Raw genomic sequence first — 28,000 nt, 5'->3', positions numbered from 1 at the left:
GATGATTTCACCTTCCTGAGCCTGTCCTTGACGCCTCCTGCCTGGATGGCCTCCATGAGGTGACTGTGCAGAGAGGTATCTTTCTCAATTGTGCGACAGACCACTGGCTTAAACTTTTTAACTGGTCCAAATATGTTGACAGGTGGAGGTCCAGGAATGACAGCACTGTCTGACATACTACGTGACGGTTCTGGCGTTGCCGCAGCTGTTTGATGAGTGGCTGTCAGGGGTTTGCCAGTTGATTGTTGATGAGACCTGTGCGTAAGGCTGGGGCTTCTGCACTGATTAGCTTTGACATCGCGACTATCCCGTTCGACTATGGCTAACTGAGTGGTAGCACTCAACTGAAAGTGTTTAATTCTGTCCGACACTGGTCCTAGTGAACAGGAGCTGTCGTTGATGGATTCGCCACAATTTCCTTCCCTGTCATCTCCCACTTCTCTTAGGCTTTCTGATGCAAATTCGGGATGGCTCATGGACCTCACAGGACCAGGGCGGTGAAGACCCTCTTGATTAAATTTGTTATCTGTCAATGATATCTTGGAGGACTGGCGGGGATTCACTTGTATGGAGTGACCCAGTGTATGGAAGGCAACATGTTGGGTTAAAGGAGTGGACTGGGATGGCGAAGACACCGTTTTGGATTTTGCTGATGTCATGGGGGTGTATTTATTGATGGCAGAAGCCACATACTGGCTTGATGTACGTCGGGTTGGTCTGAGGAAGGCAGGAAGGTCTGAAGGGAGTGTTGGTTGTGGTTGCTTAATTCTTTCAGCTACTGAAATATCTTTACTAATTTCTGCTTGGGGCTCTTTTGGACTTATGACACTATTCACTGTGTCATTGACTTTTCTACCAGGCTCTTTGGGCGCGGCACTGATTGCAGTATTTATAATTGCGCGTTGTGTTTTCAGGAGTTCCCGTCGATCGGTGGACAACGTCGCCACAGCATTGCCAGCATTTTGAGTGTTCTCAAAGCTCCTCCTTGCCTTGTCTGTCACACCTGTGCTGCAAGGAAGGGCACATTCTTGTCTTTCACTACAGCTCCAAAAGGCTTTGGCTTTTCCGACAAGTGGACGCTCCTCAGATCTGGTCATTCCTGATTGTGTTGCATCACCGACTCCGTTGGGGTCACCAAACATTTTCATGATATTTCCTTGCTCATCAATTTTAAGAGCACCAGCAGTTAATGTGGCAGACGCATTTTGAGTACCACCTTGCATGACAGAAGGCTTGGGTGGAACAACAGTGAATGTTTTCATTCCAAATCGAGAGGTGGGATTGCAAGTAACTTTCCTGGGCAACATACTTGGGCTGGAGTTATTTTGGTAAACACTGGTCGTGTCTACTTTTTCTGTGGACAATGATCTCTGGTTGGCTTGGGACAGGACGACACTGTCCTCGTGTATACAATGAGTGTTACTCTTCGTCGTCATGGGATCAGATCTGAGAGTTTTTAGCGGCACACTTTTGCTGTGTTCCTGGGACCTGCAAGGTTTCACTGATAACGGTCTTTGTGTATCCTCTTTCACATCTTCATTTTTCTCTTCATTTGTATACCCACTTGACCCATTTCCCAGTGTGATTCTACACTGATCAAGATTAGCATTCACAATGCAACTTTTTGTAGTGGAAGCTGCTGTGCAAGCATTATTGTTTTCGTTGTGCCACTCTGCAGCACTTTCTGAACCTGTGATAAAATAGAAAAAGAAAAAGTTTGAGGAACTTATCACAAATCCCAGAGGAAATTCCCCACTCTGTCTTATATGTTCATGCACGGCCGCACACAAGCTCATCGGCTGAGTAAAAACAGGCAGCAAATGCTTCATTCATTTATATTTTTTAATTAAACACAGAAAAACTTAACCTGTTTTTATGGGCATAATTTGCTTCCATGGCTGGAAGGATCGATTATATTTCCAATCATTTCAATTGTAGAAATAAGTTGGCTTAACTCTGAAGCTGATGTCATCAGCAAAGATCAAACACTGCTGCATCTTGGCTGTTAATTTGTCTTACCTTGATGACATGTTAACTTCCTTCCAGTGAGTATTGTTGCCTTTTTGTCTTTGACAACAGGTTTATAATCTTTCAGAATTTCATCTATGGCAGTGACAGGGACATTCATGTCCACTGCAGATACTGGCACACTGTGAATCACTGTTGACATGCGATTAAGAGAGATTAAAGGAGGGCAAAACATACAACAACCACTAAGGAACATTTATGAGAACATTATCTACTGAAATTTAACAATTCTGATGCATTAGCGACTCACTAAAGTGTCATGAACACCCAATTTGATCACTTTTATAATTTGCTCAATGTTTTATATTTTATCATTCATGGGGGGGGGGGGGGGAGGCACTCAACTATTGTTAAATATGATAGGTAAACGATACCAAAACATACATTTAACATCAGATTGTTAAACGTTACAGCAGAATATCATGCTGTGGCTTGCTACCTCACCTGAAACGTCTGCTTCCATGTGCATCTGATGGAGCCATTTGTATTTCTCTTCAAATGTGCTCTTTATGTTTCGTGACTTTGCCTGGAGGTTGCTTTGACTAAGGATGGTACACAAAAATAAAAAGCAGTCGACAACACACATATATCGGATAGTATTCTTGCATTCACAAAAGCGATGAGGGCATGCGGACAGCTATAATACCATCCAGCCCCGTTTGACATATTTGATTATTTTCATACATCCAGAACTTTTTCTGCAGTTCAGATTTCAATTCGCTTTGAAGGTTAAAAAGACCATTCTCATGAGATACTAGCAATTCAGCCACAACAAGACAGCCAAATCCAATAGAATTTGTCTTCAAAGGAACTTGGGAAGGGTTGTCTTCTTAACTCAGATAGAACAAAAAAAAGTTTGCTTTCCTGGAACATTCACCACACAAAAGCATCAGTGCCGGGGTTCATTAAATGTTTATGAATGAGATCATTGATCGAAAGTCCCATTCTGGGCACATTATCACACACATTTTATTCCATTAAAGTGATATTCGCTTTCAACGAAGGCCTTTGATTAAGGACAGAAAACAGCAGCCATGCTATGCTACTTTTGGGTATGAAACTAAAGACATGTTGAGAATTAAATCGAGCAAAAAACAAACAAACTAACCTAATAGTTAACTGCTGACAGTTATATAAATGAGCTGTGATGAGTAACTCTTCAGATAAAAATACTGGCATGACACGAATCACCAAATACAGGGATGTCATTTTTGACAGCAAAACCGTTAGTCCAAAGCGAGATTTGCAGAGATGCGTCTTGTGCATTCTTGTGCAGAGAACGTCGATGCTGTTTGTTTCACTTCAACTCAAAAGTGAACAGTGCACAAGTCCGTGGAGACAGAGAAGAGAAAAGTGCAACACATGCGTTGCAACTGCTGTCTCTCTGCAACATGTCTCCATCTGTGTGTGGATAAGGGTTGTGTCGAGGCCTGCCAGAAGGTTGCCGAAAGGCACCTCGACGTGACAAGTCAAGTTTGGAGACAAACTGACACAGCAAATCACCTGACTCATACCATCCCTACAGTGAAGCATGGTTGACTGGTGCTAGCAGCATCATGCTGGTTGGATATTTTTCAGTGGCAGGACTGCGGAAAAGACAAATGCAGCTATGTATACATATTCACTGATGTCACTGGTCCAACGTGACCTTGTGAGGAAGTGCCGTTTTGCGACTCAACCGTACAGCGTGTGTCACTCATTCCTCTTTTCAGACTTATGTTTATATCCTGCTATTTTGTTCATGACAATGTCACACTCATCTTCCTCTAACATTACTCCTGGAGGGAAGATGGAGGCCAAAGGTTTAAATAGATAGTCTTTTGTGCATTACAAGTCGAAAATACTGTATGTTTGAGCAACGGAATCAATCCATACAAGAAAACGGATTTCTCAACTGACTGAAAATCATGCATCACGATATTGTGAATTATTTAGTAAACATGATACGAACACATACATGACAGAACACGAAAGCTTACAAATCATTTGAGACCAGCAATTATTTCATGTGTGGGTGGGCGAAAAATGTCCAACATCTCTCCGTAAATGACTGAATTCTCGTCTGGAGACCGGTGAGGTTTTTGTTTGTTTAAGGGATCAGAGAAATTAGGAGAGTAATGGCCACCACAGCATCAGATTGTCTAAGGTGGGGGACAATGTTTCCCTCACCTTGTTAGCATTAAGCTCATGGGCCATTCTTAAGTTGCAAAGGGCTTCAACAAGCCCACAGTTGTCAAATATTTGGGCAATGTCATTTGCTTGTTTAAATTACACATTGTGTCATTCTCTTTGTTTAGTTTGACGGTAAACTCTACATTTTATGTGGCAATAAACAGCTTGAAGTCTCTTTTTTGAAGATTTTTATCTCAAGATGTATTTGATAAACTGGTGCTTATTACATGCACGCATATATCAAGGTTTTTTTTGTAAGTCTGTGACAGGCCCTGGCCTGAAGGTGGAGAGAAGGGTTTTTTCCCCACAGACACCGCTCTGTTTTTTCCTCTGCATGTGATCTCGCTCTGCTCCACCTTTGTGTCCTATCGTATTAGGAGATCTGTTGGATTTTTAAATAATTTATTTTGATTCATTTAGATGTTGGTCAATAAAAATATGCCTTCATGTGAAACCATTCTGTGGCGTAAAAAAGGTTGGACTGCAAAGTTAATTCAAGCAATTGTTCCGATGACAAGGCCAAAGTGAACATGATGCGTAAACGACCAAAGGAGTGCATTCTGCATCTTGTTTGATTACCCAGTAGTTTTTTTTGTTTTGGTCTTAACCAGAGTACCAAGGAATGTCCACAGTGTGCCTTGGGTGACAATTCAGACTGTACAAAACAACATCATTAATGTTGCAGATAAAACCGGACAGATTTAATTTACCTTAACTCTAATTTGGTCAATCACACTTTCTCAAACCATGTCTCATGACTTATTTACCCGTGATTCGATCCCCAGGTGGCACATCCTTCATCACTGTCACTGGAAATGTCTTGGGCTGGCCTCGTCAGTCGCTCTCTTCTGGCTCCAAAACCTCTATCCAAAAACAAACTCCCGTCTGGGGATGTGGGGTGGGTGTCACATGGGGAGCTCACCAGGGCTGAGTCCTCACCATCAATGATTTCCTCAGAAGCAGCATAACCTTGATCTCGCAAACTGCTGCCACTGCTGCTGTTTCCCAGGGACATAGTCTCAGCCTCAGGTGTTTTAGTTTCACGGGTCTGGACATTGGCTCCCATGCCCTTTACGGAATGGAGCCAAGCTGAAAGAAAAAGAGTTGTTACATGATTCACTGTTTGCTAAAATGTTAGCAATTAGTACTGTCTTGAAACGAACACACATTTTTTTTCTCCAAAAAGCCCATCTAAAATTGAGGAAGCTATTAGACAAAAGTTAAGAGAAAAAAAAAACATGACAATCTCAATCTCATTATGTGTGTGTGCATATATATATATATATATATATATATAGATGTTGGTCAATTCTGTCATATACACACACACGGATAGCGGCTGGATAGCTCAGTTGGTAAGGCATCGGTTTGGCGTACGGGAGATGGCAATTCGAATCCCGCTTGGGGCAAAAATGAGCACATAACACCATCCAGTGTGGGTCCTTGGGCAAGACCCTTCAAGCTAATGCCTACCTCATACAATGATAAGACAATAAAACGAATGACATGCTGGCTCAGACGTCGCCCTGCCAAACAAGGTCTGCGTCAGGTGCTGGGGAACCAGAGCACCTTGATGAAAATTGGGCTACTGGAACAAAGCGGAGATGGGCGAGATGCGATAACATGGCTCTGTTGGAATGCTACTACTCAAGCAATCCTAGTCAGAGGGGTTACATGCAGAGAATGTGGGCTAAATGGTTACTTCGAAACCCACAGTCACGGTTGACCACGAAACAACTAGTAGCTCAGTGTTCCAACATCCACAAACGGCAACTGCTGTCACAACTTGAGATTGATGAGGTACAACGGAAGTTCCAAAGTGAAGGGCCCCAGGCTGCCAGATCAGAGGAGGTCATACCAGAGATTGGGAGGCAAGCCCCAATGAATGCAGATGATGAGATTGGGAGGCCAGCCCCAATAAATGAAATGCTGAGCGAGGCAGCAACTGACCTGAAAGCTAAGATCATGGCGAGAATGAAAGCTTGGCAACCTAGAAACCGATTACAACGGCTATGTGAAGTACCACCTGAAAGTCTCATGGAAAGTGTGAATGCAGCGCTGAGGGTGATCCCTACCGTAACGATCACGGAAACCAATGAGCTGATATACGCTTCAGCATCAGTGATCCTTGAGATGCTTGGCTATAGGAGCAACCATGGAAGCCATGAGATACATTACCCACCATGGAAAAGACGGTTGGAGGCTAAGATCAAGGCGGCTCGAAAAGATGTGAGTCAATTGACGGAGGCCCAGAGAGGTGTGATGAAAAGGCCGATACCAGAGAGGTACATCCAGATGACCATACCTGAAGCACTCGAAACTGCCAAACAAAGGCTCCAAGCCTTGTCCAGCCACCTAAAGCGGTACACGAAAGAGAATGAGGCCAGACGAATAAACAGGCTGTTCGCAACACAACCTGCTGAAGTGTACGCTCAGTGGCAGGGTCCTTACAACAGAGCTGACCCACCAAGACTGGAAACTGAATGGTACTGGAAAGGCATATGGAAGAAGGAGGTTGCGTATAACAGCAGTGCACAATGGCTGGTGACCCTGAGGGAGGAGCACAGCAACCTCCCTGAACAGAACCCAGTTATCATAGTGGCAGACATACAGGAAAGAGTCTCAGATATAAAGAACTGGAGAGCACCAGGCCCGGACATGGTCCACACCTACTGGCTAAAGAAGCTCACAGCACTCCATGAGCGTCTAGCAGCATAAATGAACCAGCGGCTGAGGGATGGGACTCACCCAGGATGGCTAACCGAAGGGCGAACGATTCTGATCATGAAGGATCCCTCAAAGGGTGCAGTCCCATCCAACTATCGGCCAATAACCTGTCTCTCCACAACATGGAAGCTCATGTCAGGCATTACTGCGGCTAAGATAAGTGCACACATGGATCGATACATGACCGAAGCACAGAAAGGGCATTGGTAGAGATACCAGAGGAGCCAAACATCAGCTCCTGGTTGACAGAACAGTCACACAAGACTGCAGGTCCCGACATACCAACCCGTGCACAGCCTGGATTGATTACAAGAAAGCCTATGACTCGATGCCACATACAGTACATTGATCACTGAATGCTTGGAGTTGTATAAGGTGAACAGGAACCTAAGAGCCTTCGTTGCGAACTCGATGAGGATGTGGAAAACCACACTTGAAGCCAATGGCAAGCCACTTACCCAAGTGTGCATCAAATTTGGCATATACCAAGGTGATGCACTCTCCCCACTGATGTTCTGCATAGGACTGAACCCCCTAAACCAAGTAATCACCAAGACAGGCCATGGATACCGCCTCACAAATGGAGCTACAATCAATCACCTCCTCTACATGGATGACAAAAAGCTGTATGCTAAGAGCAAAAGGGACATCGACTCCCTGATCCACACAACCGGGATCTACAGCAGCGACATCGGGATGTCATTCGGGCTTGAGAAATGTAGTCAGATGGTGACTAAGAGAGGAAAGGTCGTCCGCACTGAAGGGGTCTCACTCCCTGAAGGAACAATAGCAGACATTGAGGACAGCTACAAGTACCTTGGTATACCACAAGCCAATGGCAACCTCGAACTGGCAACAAGGAAAGCAGCTACGGCCAAATACCTCCAGCGAGTGAGGCAAGTCCTAAAAAGCCAGAGCAATGGCAAGAATAAGACCCGGGCAATAAACAGCTATGACCTACCAGTGATGAGATACCCTGCAGGAATAATAAGGTGGCCAAAGGAAGAGATTCAGACCACGGACGTTAAGACCCGAAAGCTCCTAACCATGCAAGGAGGGTTCCATCCCAAATCCAGCACCCTGAGACTGTACGCAAGCCGAAAGGAAGGAGGCCGGGGACTAGTGAGTGTGAGAGCCACTGTCCAGAATGAAACATCCAAGCTCTATGAATACATCAAGGAGAAGGCTCCAACAGATGACGTACTCAGAGAATGTCTCAGACAATGGGGAACAGAGGATGAGGGGCTGGAAGAGGGACCATCATGGGAGGACAAGCCCCTACGAGGGATGTACCACCGGACAATAACTGAAGTGGCTGATCTCAAGAAGTCCTATCAGTGGCTAGAGAGGGCTGGCCAGAAGGACAGCACAAAGGCACTCATCCTGGGTGCTCAGGAGCAAGCCCTGAGCACCAGAGCCATTGAAGGCCAGATATACCACACCAGACAAGACCCAAGGTGTAGGTTGTGCAAAGAGGCACCTGAGACGATCCAACACATAACTGCAGGGTGTAAGATGCTGGCAGGGAAAGCCTACATGGAACGTCATAACCAGGTGGCTGGCATAGTCTACCGAAACATCTATGCGGAGTATGGACTGGAAACCCCAAGGTCAAAATGGGAAACACCTCCAAAGGTGGTGGAGAATGACAGAGCGAAGATCCTGTGGGTCTTCCAGATCCAGACTGACAAGATGGTAATGGCGGACCAACCAGATATCATGATCATAAAGGGCAAAGGAAAGCAGTTGTAGTGGATGTAGCGGTCCCAATTGATGGAAACATCAGAAAGAAGGAACATGAGAAACTCGAGAAATACCAAGGGCTCATAGAAGAGCTGGAGAGAGCCTGGAAGGTAAAGGTGACAGTCGTGCCTGTGGTGGTCGGAGCACTCGGGGCAGTGACCCCCAAACTAGATGAGTGGTTGCAACAGATCCCGGGAACAACATCGGACATCTCAGTCCAGAAATATGCAGTGCTGGAAACAGCAAGGATACTGCGCAGAACCCTCAAGCTTCCTGGCCTCTGGTAGAGAATGCAAGCTGAATGAGGGACGGACACCATCCCGAGGGGTGAGATGATGATATATATTCTATGAAAATACTATGGAGCAAATACTTAAAATTTCGTAAATCGGGAGACTGTATAAAACATGAGTACAGAGAAGGAAAAAAAACAGTCAATAAATGGACTGGTGATTTAACACAAAAACAACAACAACAAAAATTGTCGAGATTGGTATGCAGCACTAAAATTCTCACTGGATAGTACTATTGGAGTAATTGCAACGCTGATGGAAAAAAACAGACACTTGTTATAAAATAAACACAGGATGCAGCGTCACCATCTTTCACAGGCAAACAATAGTTTCAACATTCATTCTAACACCACAAACGCAAGCCAGAATACAAACCAAATATACATACATAGACCCAGACCACAACCAATTTGTGGAGCTTGATAAAACAACTTGAATGATGTTTGGGTTGATATCCTGTAAACACGTCCTTATAATTACATACCGTATTTTCACGACTATAAGGCGCCATTAAAAGTCTTAAATTTTCTCCAAAATGGACAGGACGCCTTATGGTGCGGAGCGTCCTTTATATGCGCTGAGTTCCAAAATCTGACTGACAGCCGACACGCTGTTTATATAGAGAAAAGGCGGAAGTGACTGTGAAAGAAGTCGGCCAATCAGGGAAGGGTGGGCGTGTATATATACATATATGGAGAGGGAGAGAGAGAGAGAGAGGGAGAGAGAGGACAGACAAGCTAGTCCGCCAATGGTGAAGGGTGGGCGTGTAAGTGGACGCCTCAAGCCAGTACCAACACTTGTATAGCGTGTGGCAATGTGCATTGTTGCAAAACAACTCCGGTTTTGGTTTCTAAGAACCCCTGAAAATAAATTCGACAAAAAGACACACCTACGAAGCTCAGTTCAAACTTAAAGCCACCGGTTATGCTTTTGGCATGCGTGCCCATCTCACAGCAGCGGTGAAAAAACAAGTCAAGCAAATGAACTCTGAGCTTGCCGTTATTCCCGGAGGCTTGACTAAAGAACTCCAACCACTGGACATTGGCATCAACCGGGCGTTCAAAGTAAAGTTGCAAACGGCATGGGAACAATGGATGATCGGTGGCAAACACAACTTTACAAAGAGTGAGAGGCAGCGCTTGGCGAGTTACGCCACAATTCGCAACAACGAGAGGGAAGGCGGCGTTTTTGATGGATTACGGTACTTGCACAATTGTTCAATTCTTTCTACACACACGCGCTGCCACCATGTTTCTCTCTGTTCTTTACTTTCAAATGTGGGAAAGCTTCACACGAGGGAAATGTTGACTTTGCTGTTGCTACTCTTTCCGCTCGGCAATGCGTAGCAACTCACACTAGCATGTGATGCATTCAATGACAACTGAGATGTGCAGTCCTCTGCTTCTGATACAGAGGATGAGGACTTTGATGGATTTCTGGGTGATGATTGATCGAAAAACGTGAGAACATTGTACGATGGCTAAATAAAATACACCCGAACTCAGTTCTGCTTTCGTTGCCTTTTTAAAAACGTGTTTTTATCTTATCTGTATGTCTTGGCATGCTACCGTATGCTTCAAGCTAACGTGTTAGAGTGCGCGCATGCATGCCGTATGTTTAAGCTGGCGTATGTTTTACCACTGTAAAACTGCGGCTATTCGTACGATGCGTCCTGTGTATGTGTAAAATACAGAAATGTCACGCATTAATGAGACTGCGGCCATTAGTACGATGCGTCGAATAGTCGTGAAAATACGGTATTTTAACAGTATTGTTTTGGGTTCTCAGCCCACAAAATATTGTGTCATTTACTGGCTTTTTAGACCAGCATGCATAAAACTGCAAGGTCAATACTTTTGTATTCTTGGAAATGAGAGCCACCTTGGTTATAATGGTGCATATTACTCATGGTGTGTGCACATATATTAAGGCTCTCTGTTTATGACGTGACGCTGAGTCACAAGGCTCTTCCCAACACAGTAACAGCTCAGTCATGCCAGCTACAACCACAACCACTGCACGCATACAAGCACATGCAATTGTGCATCCATTTAGTATTGAGTAATAAATAGTTGGTCTGTCGGCAAACACACAATAACATCCACACCAACAGCTATCAAATCTGTTATTAGTGACACAATTATTGGACACAAGCTTCAGTGTCTCAAATTTTGTCATGTACTTTTGGTTGCAGTCAATGCAAATTTAATGCAAAGAAACCGTCATACACATATTTTATTCCTGCCATTTTTGCGTGAACACACAAAACCCATCTTCATCACCACAAAACATAATTTCAGAAGATTAAACATTATTAGGCTCTAATAAAACAAGACTTTGCTTGACTTAACAATCTAGTCTGTATGTGCAACCAAGTTCCATATCTGGAAAACGAGCGAACGAATGCACTTCCTTCCGGCACGAGCAGATGACAGAATCCAATAGAAGGGGATCAGGACAAAGCACCAGTCGGTACTTTAAACGTCCAGAATGTATTTGGTTTTGTACAATACAGTATGTCTTCAAGAGCTACCAAAAATTACAGTCGGCCATGTTTATTCTTAGTTCTTGTATACATCGAGTTGTATTTATAAATGAACAACACCAGTCATAAAGAAAAGTTCAGCTTCAAACCATCATGTAACCAAATTGCCGCTATGCTAGTTATCGAGGCATACAGGGTAAGCCCGCTAAAGTGTTCTCTCAGTTTGGTCGTATGATGTTCTGCATATCCACTACGCTTATGCTATGATTTTTAATAATGAGACAAGTTTTGGAATTAAAAAATGTTTTTCGCACTACATGGTTGCCTCATATAAATCAATACGGGGTTTGAATATGGAAACGGCAGAGAAAAACTGAACAAAAATAATCTTATTCTTAACATGCCGATTCTAACATACTGGTTTACGAGTTGATTTGTATCACTCGGAAATATATAGAGTATATATTGTCAAAAGCTAGCGTCACTAAAAGAAAGTATTTTGTTCTGAGAAAAAATGTAATGTTGCTCCTCCCCAATCTCTGCCAGATCATCATTCGTCTCAGGTCTCAAAACCAATTCAAAAGAATCGACCACAGATAAGATGGTTAAACGATTGATATTAAGATATCATGTGGCCAACCTATTGGCTGCGAATCAGATTGCTATGCCATCGTGACATCTTCATATCACTCATTAATCCCTTTTGGAAATGATACATCCACGGATTCCCTTTTGAGCTCATCTGTCATGGTACAACCTTCTGACCGCATAGTGTGTCCATTTTTGATTTGAGCAGAGAATACACACATCATGTAATCCACACATCATGTAACCAGATCTAAAGGATGAAACTAATGTAAAAAAAAAAAAAACACAAGAAATTCACACACATCCATTTGGCTCAATATGAGAGAATGTAGAGAACATTGCATTAGCCATAACTAGAAATGTATGTGTGAACACAAACGGAGAAAAGTATCTTCAAACAATGACAAGGGAAAAGGGGTGACATCCTGCAGAAGATGAATTAAAGCGGACTGACAAAAAAAAAAGGCGGGGGCTGGATGATGAAAGTGTCAGAGAAAGATTTCAAGGGTTCTTGGAGCGCAGGCGTACAGTACCAAAGCAGTCCACTAAAAAAAGGACAGGGGCAGCGGGTAAAAAAAAGAGCAGATATACAGGAAAATAAATATAACAGGAATGGAGATGGGTTCAGGATAAAATCTAGAAACACAAAAATACTTTTGCTGTGGTGTCAATTTTTTTTCAGCTATATATATAGAGACACACACACACACACACACACACACACACACACACACATTATATATCTGTGTGTGTGGTCCAATTATTCTGGGGGGGGGGAGGAATAAATTAATTAGCAAAAAGTGTGTCCATGTGGCACCTACACTGTGAAATGTCTTCCTCCTCCTCGACGGTGCTCTGTGGGGCACTGGTCTCTGAAGGTGAGAACAGAGGAAGGGTTGACAGGGTAGGGTGTTCCCAGGCTGGCGATCGACGGGGCTTGGGTGGCGCTGGGTGACCAGTTGTTCCTGGAAGGAAATGGCATGCGTGCAATATCATTGTACAAGTAAATAGGAAGTAATATCTGATCTCTTCTCCACAAACCTCAATGATGCTTAAAACAAAAACAAAAAAACATTTCCAGGTACTGGGAATTGAAATTGAACTGGTTCAAAAGTGAAAGATACCCCCTCCCTGTAGGCGAATAGATTAAATACTGATTCTCATGCTGTTTGTTCTTTTCCAGACTAAAAACTATTCTTATTGTTATCCTCCTGTTAAACATCTCTTTGAAACCACCTCAAACTTGATTCAACCTCACTTATTATATTCATTCTGATGCCGAAACCTTCCCATCTTTGAACTCCCTCGTTCTCACCTTCCTCACCTCTTTTCTAAGGTCTACAACTCTATCATCTCTGCCCCTGTCACTCATTACAGCCCTCTGCTGCAGTCTCACTCTGCCATGAAAAAAGACCTGATCAATAGAGTGTTTTCTGCGGTTCAAGTAGATCCTGTTTAGATCTGCGGTGAATGTGTTCGTCTTTGCAACCGCCATCTTTGAGGGATTATGTGTGTGTCTACATGCATATTGACAAGGGAGGCAAAGAGAGGAAAAAAATGGGATGAAAAGAACGGACTGATAAATTGAGGGCAAGAATTCAAGGACTACTGTATAGTGTTTAACACCTTTTAATCTCTTTTACCCACTTTTGCTTAGTTTTTCTTCTTCAAAATGTGTGTTTTAAATCATGTATACATTGCTTTAAAGTGTACATTTTTCTCCCATGTTTTAAACTCTTGTAAAGTGTCTTTGAGTACTCTGAAAAATAAATGTCTTATTATTATAAAAAATAAGACAAAAACTACCTCCACTTCTAACTTGAGCATCAGACAATCTTTGACAAAGTTAGAAAACTTACTACATACTACTTTGAAAAGTTACTTTTAAAACCACTTCAGGTAACATCACGGTAAGTAATGCATGAGTGTTTACCTACAATGTCAGTATCTTATTGATCAAACACGTAATTTCTCAATGTTTCCCTAGCTGAAGCAGAAAATTGTGAATTATAAATGATGGAAATTAAATCACAAACGACGTGGTTAAAATTATTCCTTGGTGGTCTCCATAACAGGGATTATTAAAGCGTTATCATAGCAAAATAGTCCTTGATTTTATATCATGACCATCTGCAGCTTTGGCAGGAAGGATGGTCCAATGTTAAAATATTACAATAAAATGTAAATTACAGAGTAATCATGATTTAAAGCTACACTTCAACATGAAGCTATTTATAACGCGTTTAGTGCCGGCTTTAAACCCTGTTGTGCCGTGCAGTGTTGTGTTGTGCTCATATTTACCCATGGTACCGTGTCCGTTGCTTTCAACTTCATCCAGTTGAAGGTTAAGGACTGACTCACTCACTGCCCTGGAGATCCTTTTGCTAACCTTATCTAATTCCTTAATTCTGGTACTGGAACTTTTTGTCAGGAGTTTGCTATGCACCGATCCGCTTGCAGTACTGGTACTGCTGGTGAGGGTACTATAATGGGAAACAATGTCATCTGTGTCAAGATCGGAGTCAGGGCTGTGGCTGAGTTCAGAGCTTGAGTCCTGAAGAACTTGACTGTCGGCAATGCTGCTGCTTGGAGTTGGGGAGGCACTGATGGGTGCAACAGTGAAAGCAGATGGAGGGTGAACCTTGAGCTTAGGGGATTGTGGCTCCACTGTTGTTTTTACAGCAGAAGAAGAGAATGTGGTTGACTGGGGCTTCTTAGTGCAAAAGGCTGGAGAATGGTTTTCACTTGTTTGGCTATCAGGGGTGGAAGTAGCTGAAGTAGGTGCACCATAAGGTTCTGGGGTGAGTGAATCCGGGGTCAAAGGAGGGGCTGGAGCCTTTCTTTTCCTGTGCTGGCATTCTGAAGCAGAGCCCATCTGATGGAAAACAGTGAAAAAAGGAGAGAAAATTTGGAGAAACCATATAAATGTTTAATCCCCTTCACATATCACATACACCGCGCACAACAAATTGATGACTAACTAGTTTTAAAATCAGAAGTCAAGAACAAAGACTTATTGTGGATTACATCTGAAAATGTGAAATTTAGTCTCAGACAAGCATCATGGAACTTGACATGCTTGATTTGCTTTAGCGGGCCACAAAAAATGATATGGCAGGCCAGATCTGGGTCCCAGGCCTTGACTTTGACACCTATGGTGTAGACTGTAGAACATTAATAAAAACACAAGTAAATGGGAAAAACAAAATTAAACAAGTCACAGTGGTAAAAATATCTTGAAAAAACAGACACTATCTACTGGTATATTATGGGACTGAAACTGAACAGTCAGGCAATAATCTATCAGATTCAGATTCAGAAAACTATTTTTCCCCATGGGGCAATTAGAGTCAGGCAATAATTTCAGCTAACTGTGGACTCGTCAGCTTGTGTTCGTTTATTTATTTATTTGCTGTTGTTATGAATATACAGTATGAACAGTTGCAGCAATCATGGCCGAATCAAGTCGTTAGCTTTTAGCTAACTTTGGACTGGCATGCCAGTGTCCAAGTAGCTTCCACTGTGACACTTTTTGCTCATTTTCAACCTTTTTTGGGCAATATGGCCAATTATTTTTTATAATGGTTTTGGTTTTTGTTTTTTAAGATCCAGGACACCACTGGCCTTAATGAGATAATGTGGAGCGATGTCCGAAACAAAATACGGACCATCCGGAGCATTTCTCAGCTCTGATAACAACAGTGGATAGTCATCTTTTATCACATTGCAAAAAGCCATAGAGGAAACACACAGGCAATCCTTTCATGCTGGTTACACATCTAAGATGTTGTAAGTGTTTTTCATGGTCTTATCCTGACAATAGCAAAATATGAAGCAGACATCAGCTCAAAAGGGGTCGAATATTGGGTTTGTGTCTACTCCGGTGCTCTAATGGGTCATTATATAATGGAAACGTTTATTTTGGAAATGTTAAACTTCGAACTACAATCTTTTACCTGTGTGTGTGTGTGTGTGTGTGTGTGTGTGTGCGTGTGCATGCGTATAAAACCATCCACCGTATATCAGTCTGTGGAATGAGACTGTCAACTATCAAGTAATTAAATCCAAGTGGAGTTTTGGCAAGCATCTGAGTGTTCAATTCACAATGCCAACATTCCTCTTAAATTTCCCCAAAAAACAAATATTATAATGTCTGCCAGTGATGAAATTAATTTGATGAAGTACTTCTTTGCATCACTATAATTTATTCTATAACTGTGAAGTTTCATATTTATGGTCGGAACATGGAGCATGGCTGATTTGTAATGCACTCCTGCTAGATGACAATGTTCTAATGTTGAACCATTGATCACCGTAGGGGGTGAATTTACAGGCCACTAATAGATGGGTTGTCAGATGGGATAAAACCTAAATTATGTAAAAGTGCAAACAAATATAGGCATTTAAAACACTTGTCTGTATGATCTGTCTTACAGAAATCACAAGCAATGACCAATGTAATGACGGAAAAAGGTTAAATAAGGTTCCGGACAATTGCAGTAAAAAATGCTGTTCATACTTGCTTTTTAATCTTTGCTATAGGGGAGCGGATGGGAGGGTCAACGGGTTGAAAGACTAGTTGGTCTTCATGAAGTCAATTATCTCTGATACAATGTGAAGGACTACGGGCAGGTTTCAACTGTTTTCGAAGGGAACCCTATTACTTCTGAATTCAACTCTCCCATGCAGACACACAGACAATAAGCCTGGAGCTGCATGTAGCGTTTCATCATGCGGCAGCACAAGACGGCAAGACAACTGAATGAACTCACTGCGTGGCGTACTATGTAAATCTAAATGGCCCCCAACTGGTTGTCTTTCTCGCTCCACGGTCCCCCACTCCTCTGTCTCATTTGCATTCATACATACAGTACATGAATACTGTCACATACCAGTGGATGTGGGTCAAAGTTGAACCTGAAATGGATGACTGACTTCACAATGAAGACAAATGTGCGTGTGTAGCGCGTGCACGTTTATCTGTCAAAGCATGTTTTTGAATGTTCCCTGCAGAGTATAACATAAGTCAGCAAAACTCACACATTGCTGCTCTTTTTACCTTATGGGCATTTTAAGTTTGGGACAAACTGACCGGCAGCATTTCATCACATTCAAGGTCCCAACATTGAAATTGCAGAAACACCTCAAAATGAGTTTACATTTAATTTGCATGCGTTTCCCCTCTCCCACAGGATACGTTATGGTCTTCATTGACAGTAAGTGAGAAACAACACATGAGAACACGCGTGGGTTCGAAGAGGGAATGTGTGTCTCTGCAAAGGCGATGAGAGGGGCCTGACAGGACAGTTTGGCGTGTCTATTAAAATTTCCACTCTATGGGTTGAGAGACAAAGGGCCCCATGTACAAACATGTTGATCAGATAGGACCACTCATGGAGGCTTCAACCTGGTGGCGTGACCATTCATCACTTGTTTTGAGGCACTGTTGATGGGTGAGGGGCTTTGTACCAAGGCAACATGACAGCCCTTATATGGAATGTGAAATGGAGTGTGTGCGTGTATGAGAGAGACTTACAGTGTAAACCTATATATGTGTACATCAGCTTGAATGAATAGCACCATATAAAAATAATATAGGCCACATAAGCTCCGTTTACACATTCAAAAATAAAGCACACTGTCACGTCCCGTGGTTGCCAGCAGAGGGCGGGCTTTCTGCCCGCCGTTTACACACCTGTCACCCATTAGGGAGTAATTGCGCAGCCTTTATTTGGACGCTCTGGCAGTCTACTCACTGCCGGAGAATTCCACGCCGTGCCAAAATTTCTCTCGCCCAATTCCTACTTGCATTTATTCATTGCCTCTTAGACTTGTGCTGTATTTACGCGCCGTTGTTTCCTCTTGCTCGTGAAACTTATATGCATTATTCTAATCTGACCCTCCTTGCCATCTTTTTCCGCAAGAGTTTTCTGTTGTCCTTTTATTTTATCCCTGGTCCCTATTTTGACCAGCGCTTTCTGTTATTCTCCCTGTCGGGTTATTTTGTGTTCGTTATTAAAGACTCCTTTTGTTATCTGACAAGATCTCTTTTTGTGTCTCCTATTTCGGGGATCCACTTCCTTATTTTGTTGTGCATGGAGCGATCATTCTATCGCTTCGGGCACAACGTGACTCACACAAAGAAAAGATCACCCTGATACATAGAGAAAGCTTTTGAGGGGACTTTGCAGAATGTTTAAAACATGTGAAGGCTACAAAAACGTCCAAAGACTATGAAGGGATTCTGGAACTAAATGTGCTACTCTGTGTCAATGCAGAACACAGGTCAGGGGTCCCCAAAAAAGGATATTGACCTAAAACAGCTAAAATATATCAAAACAAAACAAAACAAAAAAATCCCACTGGGCTATTCTCAATATTTCTTATCCCTGATTCAAGTGAACGGTTCCCAATTTGGTACACACTTCTGAAATCTGCTTAATTGCTTTGAATAATATTATAGGCTTTAATTAATGATGTTCATATATGTCGAGACACCAGTGGTGGCTGCTGGTCATTTAAATGAGAAGCTCAATGTTTGCGTCTCAGAAAGATCATCCAATCATTATAATAATAATAATAATGCATTTTATTTATAAGCGCCTTTCAAGACACCCAAGGACACTTTACAAAAACAAAAAACAAAACATTACGGGTTGAGCAGCGGCAGCGTTCACTCAACCCGGAAATGGTTGTGCAGAAGCAGAGCGTCCAGACCAGTCCGCTGTGCCATGGGGCCCCCCAGAGACGCTGGGCAAGACAAAGCCCAGTATTTGTCCAATGACCGTTCAGGTTCGCACAGTAGACCAACCCACTCTACAAAGCAAGTAGACGCTCAGTATCTGACTGTGTAAAAGCATTGTGGTGCTGCGGGGATGAATGAGAAGGAAGTTAGGTGAGGTACCTTGTAATAAGTAGCAGATTCTGAACAAAAGATGAAAGTACAGGTATATTCTAGCACATATTTAGTCAAAGAAATGTGCACAAAGCAGTCCAGATTTCACCACAATTTTCTTTTTGGGTGTGTGGGTCATTTTTAGACACTGACTATGTGCACGGTTTCTCGAAATACATTTATATACAGAAAAATATCAAGTTCAGCTTTGTAGAGTGCAGATGTGCCATTGGTGCAAATATGGCACGTATATTGGATATGGATCGTGATTCTCGTGATCAGATCACGGACGCTCTTCAAAGTGCATTTTCATCAATAGCGCATGCTTGGATTAGCTCCACTCAGGTTTGTGACATGGTTAGGGAAAGGTTGTGTTCTGCTTTGAAAGCGCACACTTGCTCAGCGTGAACTAATGAGACTGCCGATGATGGAGGGCGACTCCACCGCTGGCGAATGACGGACTGTAAAAATTTACTGATATACCCTCAGTCGAAGCACCCACTTCAGTTATTCTGTTATCGTTCCACTTCCTCTTAAAAAAAAACAGACGCGGGACATATTTACACAAGGTCCACCTCCTATTCTTCAGTAAATTAGATAAAACGTCTTTACCAAACGTGGCAATGTACATGAGGCACGTGTACTTTGGCAACACCTGGCTATACATGGATAGCTATGAATATCCATGAGACCGTGTCAGACAGGTTAACATTTTTGACAAGGTGTTTGTTAAAGCAACACAGATAAATTCATTATTAAGTCAGTCAACAACTCCTGAGGTGATGTGACTCTCTGCGGCCAACCTGCATATTATACATCTTTATTTATGTAGCACTTTCACAACATCTGCTGCTGGAACAAAGCACTTCAGCTGTATCGTTTCCATTACTCTTAATCTGAAAAGTAAACTGAACTGAAACTTCCTCTATGTGAGTACCAGTACATGAAGAGCCACTGATGTCAAAGGGCGTGACGCTGACGATGACAAATAAACAGCCCAAGTCAAGATTCGTAGTTTAAAGTTTGCTTCCAAAATAGAAGATGCAAGACATTGTTGAATGTTTTCTACTCCATTGTTTCATTTTAGAGCGTTTGGTACCTGAGCACCAAGCGCTCAAGTTAAAACAATAAAAATAATAATTGGAAATTATTTTTACACTTGAACAGCTTCACTATCTTCATACAAAGATATTCAGTTGAAAAACAGGTATAAATTACAAATTGTATGCAGAAAAGTACCTTTCAATGGTGCCAATGGTTGTCACGCGTTATATTTGAGGATCACATGGGCACCACAACTTACCGGTAAGATATGAAATACCTCGAGCTGAACAGTGTGCCTTTCAAATTCTGATGATTTACATGCAAAAATACAATTAAGAATTTGTGGATTCAACTAGCGTAAAAAAAATTGTGGATCTATTCATTGCAACACCACGTTAAACACATGGCCCCCCTCGGTCGTCATCGTTTATTTATTTATTTTTAACCCACTCAACTTCTGCTTCAACTAAATTATCTGGAATGCCTCAGACAGCATTTTTAAATGGTTCATAAACATTTTAGCAATGGTTTCCCCAAAACATTTCAATTAATTTCAAAATACCAAAGATTTCACATTTCGGCGGGACTACTGCAAATTATTGAGGTGCGCACAGTAAAAAAACAATCAAGGTCATCATTCAAAACCCTGTAGTGGGTACCTCGACAGCAAAGTATAGACACAAAAAACTTTGTAATGCTTAATTGCAACAACAGCAAAACTAACAGTTATCAACATGAACAAATAAACCATTTTGTGTGGCCCCTTGCCTGTTCTGATTTTTCTGTATGCAGCTCTTGGAATAAAAAGGACAGCTTTTGTTTTTTTTTTTAATTGTCTGAACTTCTCTATGAACTTTAATTCTTCAAATTTAAATGTTTATGTCCCTTACTAGGCATTTCTCAATGGGCTATTGTTAACCAGCATTGAAAACAATTCAATCTTATGGACTTTATTTTAACGTGGTGAAAGTTACACTCAGGTTGAAGTGGGCATTCAAGCCAGACCAAGCATTTTGAAACGCCATCATTTTTGGGAAATCTTGTCATGTCGCTGATGTAATTCTCCATTCCTATCTACTCACCTGATAATTCTCCAAACTACTTGAGAAGGTCAGGGACCCTGCAGGGGGTGCTGGTGCCCTCCTCTTCTTGGTGTCACACTTTGGTGATGTCCTGAAAACATTCGTGACTGAGTGTGACGGGTCTAAGGTACGAGGTTGATCCACTTTGTTGGGAACAGCTTGGACTGCTGATAGTGGCTGGGGATATAAAAAAAAGGTTTCAAGTAAAATTACCAAATACAGTATTCACTTGAAAACACACACTAAGACAAAGACAACATCTTTTTCTAATGAATACAGTATACTAGTGTGATATTGAATAAATTGTAATAACAAAGCCAATGTGGTTAACAAAACACACCCGGAAAATACGAGTGATATTCCAAATTAAATAATGAAACAAAAATTATTTAAGATGACCTTGATAAAAAAGGTACTATACCATTAAATAGTGTTTTGTTTTGTTGTGTTTTTTTTATGTTAACACTCATGGCACTTTTTTCACCTGTTGACACTTCAGCCCATCCCTCAAACAAAACAATCTGAGATGGGGGTCTTGAATCTGTGTATAACAAAATCTCAAGACTTTTTAAATTTCTGAAGTAAAATATGCTGCTAAGTGTCATAGTCCTGAAGTAGGATAATTAAAAGCACTGAAAGAATTTGGAAAATCTAATCACAATTTTTTTAATGCCCATAAAATGCAAAACATTGGGGGCAATTGTTTAGTTATTTTCAAAGATTGATCTGGGTAAACGTATAGATGTGCACATGAATGTTGTTGACAAATGGTCATAGTTTTCTAACAATAAGCGATGTTACGCTTTTTCTCTTCAGTGAACGTTTATGAGGAGAAAAAGGATTACTGTAATGCCCACATGATCCAATATGTGGTATTCAAGAAGCATGAGTAAAGATGTACATTACAATTTTGATTGGTTGCAGTTATCTGACATTCACCAACATTATATTTTTTTTTTCATAGAGTGTCCCTGATTAATTCAAGGAAAAGCTCATGCTGCAGCAAGCAAGTAGTAGGTGCTAGGTCTACGCTAGTCACGCCCGTTGCCCGCCCACTCAGTGAATGTCAAAATTATTTCCTGATGCATGGAGGAATATGAGTGTCAAAATTATATAAATAGTAAAAATAGATAACTACAAAATGAAATAATAAATTATAGTGATGCTGAGGCCGTCCGTGCACTTCCCAGCATGCTGTTCGGTGATCTGTGTAAATAGCTGTCAATAACCAAATTTGTTTGACACTTTGTTGTGAGTGTGGCTGTTGACTTCTTTAAAGATGACACAGCAAACTATTAAAGGAACTTGGAAGGTTGCCTGAAGTGAGGCTGCCAGTGTCTGGTATGACCGGGCATAATTTGTTGCCAATAGCAGCTCTTGAATGAATGCGCACTCTGTTAAAGCGATTGAAGCGCATCAGCAACTGTCATGCTTAAACCACTCATACTTCAAGAAATTGAAGACTTCATCACACGCTTATGGGCGGTGTGAGAGGAAATGACCAGCAGGCGGTTCTGACGGCTCCATGCATGAAATGGAGAGCAATCAGGCTCATGGGGCAGCGACAGCTAATAATTGTGGTGGAAAAAAATATAATAATAATTTGAAGGCCAATTCCCACTGATAAATTTACATTCTATATTTGTCACTGTATATTTGTTAATTGAGCAAAGTTTGAGGGTGCATACAAATTATCGATCAGGCAGTTTTTATGTCACACAATAAGCTCAAGCTCCTTTCCGCTTTTGAAAATGTGTAGGTTTATTTAAATATACCTCGGTGGATAAACACTTTGTGGCCTTGAACAACTCTGAGAAGCTACCACAAAAAGCGTATCCATTTTCATTTGTGTTGACAAATTTCTTCAGGATGTGAAATTCAGTGCTGACAGCACAACACGCATCCTCAATTCTTTGAATAAGAACAAAGTCCAGGAAAGGTGTAAATTATAAATCTCACTCTCTGTGCTGTCTTGATTGACAGATAAGGCGAAAGGAAACCTGGAGGTGGTGTGTGTGTGTGTGTGTGTGTGTGTGTGTGTGTGTGTGTGTGTGTGTGTGTGTGTGTGTGTGTGTGTCAAAATTAAGTCTGGAAGAACAAAAATAAATCAAGTGAAACCTTGATACAACTTATTTGGACCCCTAAAAAAGTAGAATGTTCCCACCTCACCATAAACATAGTGGTCAAAGTGATATGAACTCTGTCTGACTTTTTCACCTGCTCTCTACTTCCTCACTCTGTGGTAAACAAACGGAAATGTGTCAAGAGCAAAGACGAAAACATACCTGTGGAAATGCGTCCCTGCATTTGGGATGAATGCAACCTCTAAATACTGAGGCACAACTCAATTCAACCCCAATATAACCTAAAAAAAACTTGCCGAAGGAGCTAGCACTGTCCCTTTGGCAGGGCAACTGTGCACAACCGCCAAGTCGGTAAGTCATGCCAGCTGGAGTGATGAGACACATTTGAATCTTGGATGTTCGAACATTTTACTTGGTCACGTTTTATTTATGACCAGGTACAGAACATTTTTCTGAGAAAGCCTTTGATGGTTTTTAGCATGAAGACTGTTTGAGAGTTGAGACCACATACAAACGAGCACAAACATGGCTACATGGTTGGCCCTTAATGAACAATTATTTAAGATGGGGATTTAATGCAGCTCGGGTAATATGATGCCTTCTTGCCGATAATGCCCTCTCTATGCATGTGTATGCACAAAATATGTGCCTGGTCAGAAACAGACACCAATGCCACTAGAAAGTCAGTTATGTCTAAAAATGACAATAAAATAGTGAGTTCCCACATCACTGAAGTTTGATAATTTCAGCAAATAATTCAACAGAATGTCATATGTGAGACTTGAAGAATTCATAAGTCGTTTGTTTACTGTTGTAATTTCTAGATGGAAATAGTATGACATTCAAAAGGATGTACTGATGACATAAAATGATGTTAAATCTTTGAGAACAGAAGCAGTAACAAAAACAAAACCTCCACTTTGAGGGACACAGAGAGAAAGCAATGGAAATTGAACAGAAGCGATAAATGGGGAAGTCAACTCAAGCATTTTCTTTGCAATGCCTTGTATGCGGCCCTACTAGCCTAAACGTGGTATTCTGATTCATGTTGCATTTTTGTGATATGAACTAACCAGCAACATTTCTCTATGCAGGCATATTGTCACTTGCTGTCGACTCACAAAGATCATCAGAGCCTGCAGGTAGCATCCAATTACCACTCTGCTTGCGAATGTCACATGACCAAACTCAGAAAACAGGTGAGCCGTGACTTTTTGACTTTGTCAGTAACTTCTATTAAAACCAAACAAAATAAAAATATTACCAATTATAAAATGCTCTGGTGAAAATTATGTTATTTGTGTCAGTTGCGACCCGGTTTAGTTGTAGCTTGTCACACCAGGTTGAGTGTTTGCGAAGGTAGCAAATGCACCTTCACGTCAAGGTTTGTCAGTGTTTGCTCAAGGTCGCGAATCGTTCTCCAGACATTAGCCAACAGTATTAAATTTTTTTTCTTGTCACAAGTACAGGCAAACATTTGCAACCTTGAACGAACCCTGACAAGAACGCAAAAAACGTTCACCTTTTGTGGAATATGACCTTGCGTACCCATTGCTGAGTATTTCAATGCTAATGATGATAATTTGCACGCATCATCAGGGTGTCCCAACAACTGGTTCTGGACCACTGAGTGGGAGACTTGCAGAGTACCCATCCCCAGTTTACAGCAAAAACAAAGGGCATGTTGTGAAAAGAAAGGCTCCAGGGGCCACAACAAAACATTAACACCATTCTTTTTATGGACAGGGAAAACTAAAAAGGTAACCAAGAGGTAAGAAACAAATTGTATGATAAATAAGAGTGTTTCAGGTGTTTTATGGCTCATTTAAGATACAAGTCAAATCCAGGCTATTAATATCAGCGATAGTAACAGAAAGCTAACACAAGAACAATGTAATTAATATTCCACAATCGTGGTATTAATCAGAATGTCGCATTTATACTAGTGTGGCTGCATAGACCATATTGTAAAGAATTTTGGGGGGTTAACTTCCCCTTTAAGCTTGGTCGCTGATTAGAGTACTGTAACTTGAAGTACCGGTAATGAAGACAGCTATTTAATGATATCTGGGGTGGGCCGTGGAATTAAACTATTGTGACCGGGATATGGAAAGAACAGTTGTCGAGCTACTAAACGTGTGTTTTAGAATGCCAGTGAATCATTCATTTGTGCTGCAGATGCATGATGAAAAGAGACCACATCCCCATTTATAATGACCAGGGAATGACAAATAGGACATCACAGTTGCAGCAGTGGGCAAACACTGAAGCGAGTGCTCAATGATGAAGACAGACTTTTGGTTATAGTCTGCCCTCTACAGGACACCGAAATAATGCATTATGTCACATTTAATTGAAGTCATTAAATCTTTTTCTTTTTTTTAACTGAATCATCACTGACACAGTGTCAGAGCCTTACCCTACCATGGCTGCACACAGTCCCCATTCTCAATCGTTTTTATACGACAACTATTTTTTTCATCAGATAATATTCACACAGTGATTTTAAATAAAATCAAAACACCCCTGAAACATTCACATATTCAGTGTTTTTTTTTTTGCGTGATCAGAACCAATTATTGGTATGTGCTCAACTAGTACAATTTTGCATGAATGAAACATTTTCCCACCTCAACCACAAACGACTTTTTTCTTTTCTTTTTTTTCTTGTTTTTTTTTTGCCCCACAACGAAGCATTTCGACTGCATTTTATGGATATTCTTCATAGATGCTCCACCACATTTTATTGGCATGTGCAGACATCTTGTAAATGGTATCCCTGGTATGAATGAGCCAGCAATTCGGTGGATGAATTTGAATTGTCTCAGCCCCACAGGACATTCAATTACGGTAAATTTGAATTACAGGGCGTGGAAAAAGAATTTGATGCAATTCAGAGAAACTCATTTACATCATATATCAGGCGTGCTCCAAACAAAATGTCCAAAATAAAGATAGTTTATGTTTTTACTATTGCAGTGATCTGCTTTATCCGAGTAGGCTTTTAATGTTAATGAAAAACAATTCCTACAGTTTATTAGTGATGATAATTATTGTGTACATTGAGTCCTAACAATAATATTTGCATAAAATTCATGTGCAAAGCTTATACAGTATAATGTCAAGAATCATTGTTAAATGCACTTAATTGTGAATCAATAATTTTTTTGAATATCAATTCTACCTGAATCAAATTTAAACTCAATTTTGAATTTCGTACAGCCCTAGAATGAGCACCTACATTGCACAATAATTACAGGAGATGCTGCCAGTGAATGTGTTTGCAAATTGGTTCAGATGATATGAAATATACAAAGTAGCAGTTGCAAATAATGTATGGAAGTTGAGCAAAACAAAACACTAACCCCCCCCCCCCCCCCCCACACACACACACACACTTTTAAGTATGTTTATGTCTCACTTACGGATCTTTGGTCTTCATTTTGGATTATTTTATCATTAGAGTCATCCATGCCCAAAGATGTACACTCTGTCTGCAAAAGGAATTACACAGCAAACATGCGAAATTCTGCATTCAAGCCATGCACTACCTGGCGAAGATAGTGCAGCAAGTGTACATTTTAAAAGGTAAAATAAATAGTAAAACATGACAAACTTGCTCAATGTTTACCAATGAATTACAATGTTCAGTCTCACCTTGGATTTCCTCTTTCCAAACTGGAAAAAACCCAAAAGGCCTTTCTTAGACCCTCTGTCCAAACTGTTAGTGCCAGAGCAGATGGTATCTGGGGAAAATAAACACACCATAACATCATCATCAAATATCATATGACACTACGGTGCCCCAGAACAGCCTTAAGGCGGATAAAGGGTTATAAAAAATACGAATTTAAAAAAATGAAACTCAACTCATCAATTTATATGAAAACAGGTGTCATTAGTCTGAAAGAATGGTCCCACAATTTCAAATGAAATGACTAAAAACAAACTTACGAGCATAGCTACAGTGTAGCATTATTATCATCAACAGAGGGTGCTACAGGTTTATTATTTCGACTGGTTTCTTAGCACGCAAACCTCTAAAAAAAAGCAAGATGACTGACTACACTTTGTACCAATTTATATATTCTTCCCAGAGTGAGATGTGACCGATGAGAAATAATTTGTAATTGAAAGCCAGTGATAATGGAAAGCAACATTCTCTACACCAGTGAGTCCCAACTAGGGTACCATGGCACAAGGGATCATCAGGAGGAGTTCCATAGGAAATTATGCAATTTCACTTCATTCGTGCATAAATTTACTCATTACAAATATCTTTGTTCATCCATCTACATGAGCAATGCATAGTGACAGGCAAAATAATAAATGCTCTTCCATTATAGGGCAAATGGTACAATGATCTGAGTTTCCAGCTATTGCCATTCATACAACACAATCATGCATGTTTGTTTTAAGGTTTGACGTGAGATTAGTCAAGGGTAAAATGGGTGCCTATGTTCAAGTAAAGTTGGGAAACACTGCTTTGCAGTCTACACACAAGAACAAAGCCAGGTTGACGAGCAAGCAGCATTTTGTTAGGATGGATAAACAGCCAGTTCCAGTTGACTAATACCTGGAGAGTTTAAAGATGGAGTAGAAGCCATTTTAGGCTGCAGAACTAGGAAAAAGAAATGAACAAATACAATTAACTGGATTCAGCTTTTGTAGTGAATCAACACAGCTATCTAGTTATTGCCTGTGACTCATTAAACAGTTATCTTCATTTCGGTTCTCCTGGGATGTTTGCAAACCGCACAAAACAGGATATTTCTACAAAAAGTGGGCCTTTCAATTTTTGTTGTTGTTTTTTTTACAAAAGAAAGTATAAAAATAAATTCCCCCGCCCCCCCCCCCCA

The 28,000-nt window shown here is 41.2% G+C and overlaps 1 protein-coding gene across 4 annotated transcripts in view; it reads right to left on the bottom strand.

The window, feature by feature from the left end:
• cobl (cordon-bleu WH2 repeat protein) overlaps nucleotides 1-28,000 on the bottom strand; it is a 47,539-nt gene that overhangs the window by 5,186 nt on the left and 14,353 nt on the right. For 2 of the 4 annotated variants that reach the window (XM_052066411.1, XM_052066412.1), the window contains 10 exons: nucleotides 27,718-27,762; nucleotides 26,799-26,887; nucleotides 26,567-26,635; nucleotides 21,058-21,234; nucleotides 14,338-14,911; nucleotides 12,858-13,001; nucleotides 4,968-5,289; nucleotides 2,473-2,570; nucleotides 2,020-2,160; nucleotides 12-1,690 (listed from right to left, as the gene is read on the bottom strand). In XM_052066411.1, coding sequence (XP_051922371.1) covers nucleotides 12-1,690; nucleotides 2,020-2,160; nucleotides 2,473-2,570; nucleotides 4,968-5,289; nucleotides 12,858-13,001; nucleotides 14,338-14,911; nucleotides 21,058-21,234; nucleotides 26,567-26,635; nucleotides 26,799-26,887; nucleotides 27,718-27,762 — 3,338 coding nt within the window. The remainder of the gene's footprint in view (nucleotides 1-11; nucleotides 1,691-2,019; nucleotides 2,161-2,472; nucleotides 2,571-4,967; nucleotides 5,290-12,857; nucleotides 13,002-14,337; nucleotides 14,912-21,057; nucleotides 21,235-26,566; nucleotides 26,636-26,798; nucleotides 26,888-27,717; nucleotides 27,763-28,000) is intronic. The other 2 variants (XM_052066414.1, XM_052066413.1) reach the window with 2 other exon arrangements.

The sequence above is a fragment of the Hippocampus zosterae genome, chromosome 5, assembly GCF_025434085.1.
Source record: "Hippocampus zosterae strain Florida chromosome 5, ASM2543408v3, whole genome shotgun sequence".
NCBI classification, from domain to species: Eukaryota; Metazoa; Chordata; class Actinopteri; order Syngnathiformes; family Syngnathidae; genus Hippocampus; species Hippocampus zosterae.
The sequence above is the reverse complement of the archived record's forward strand: the minus strand, read 5'-3'. Positions and strand labels throughout refer to the sequence as shown.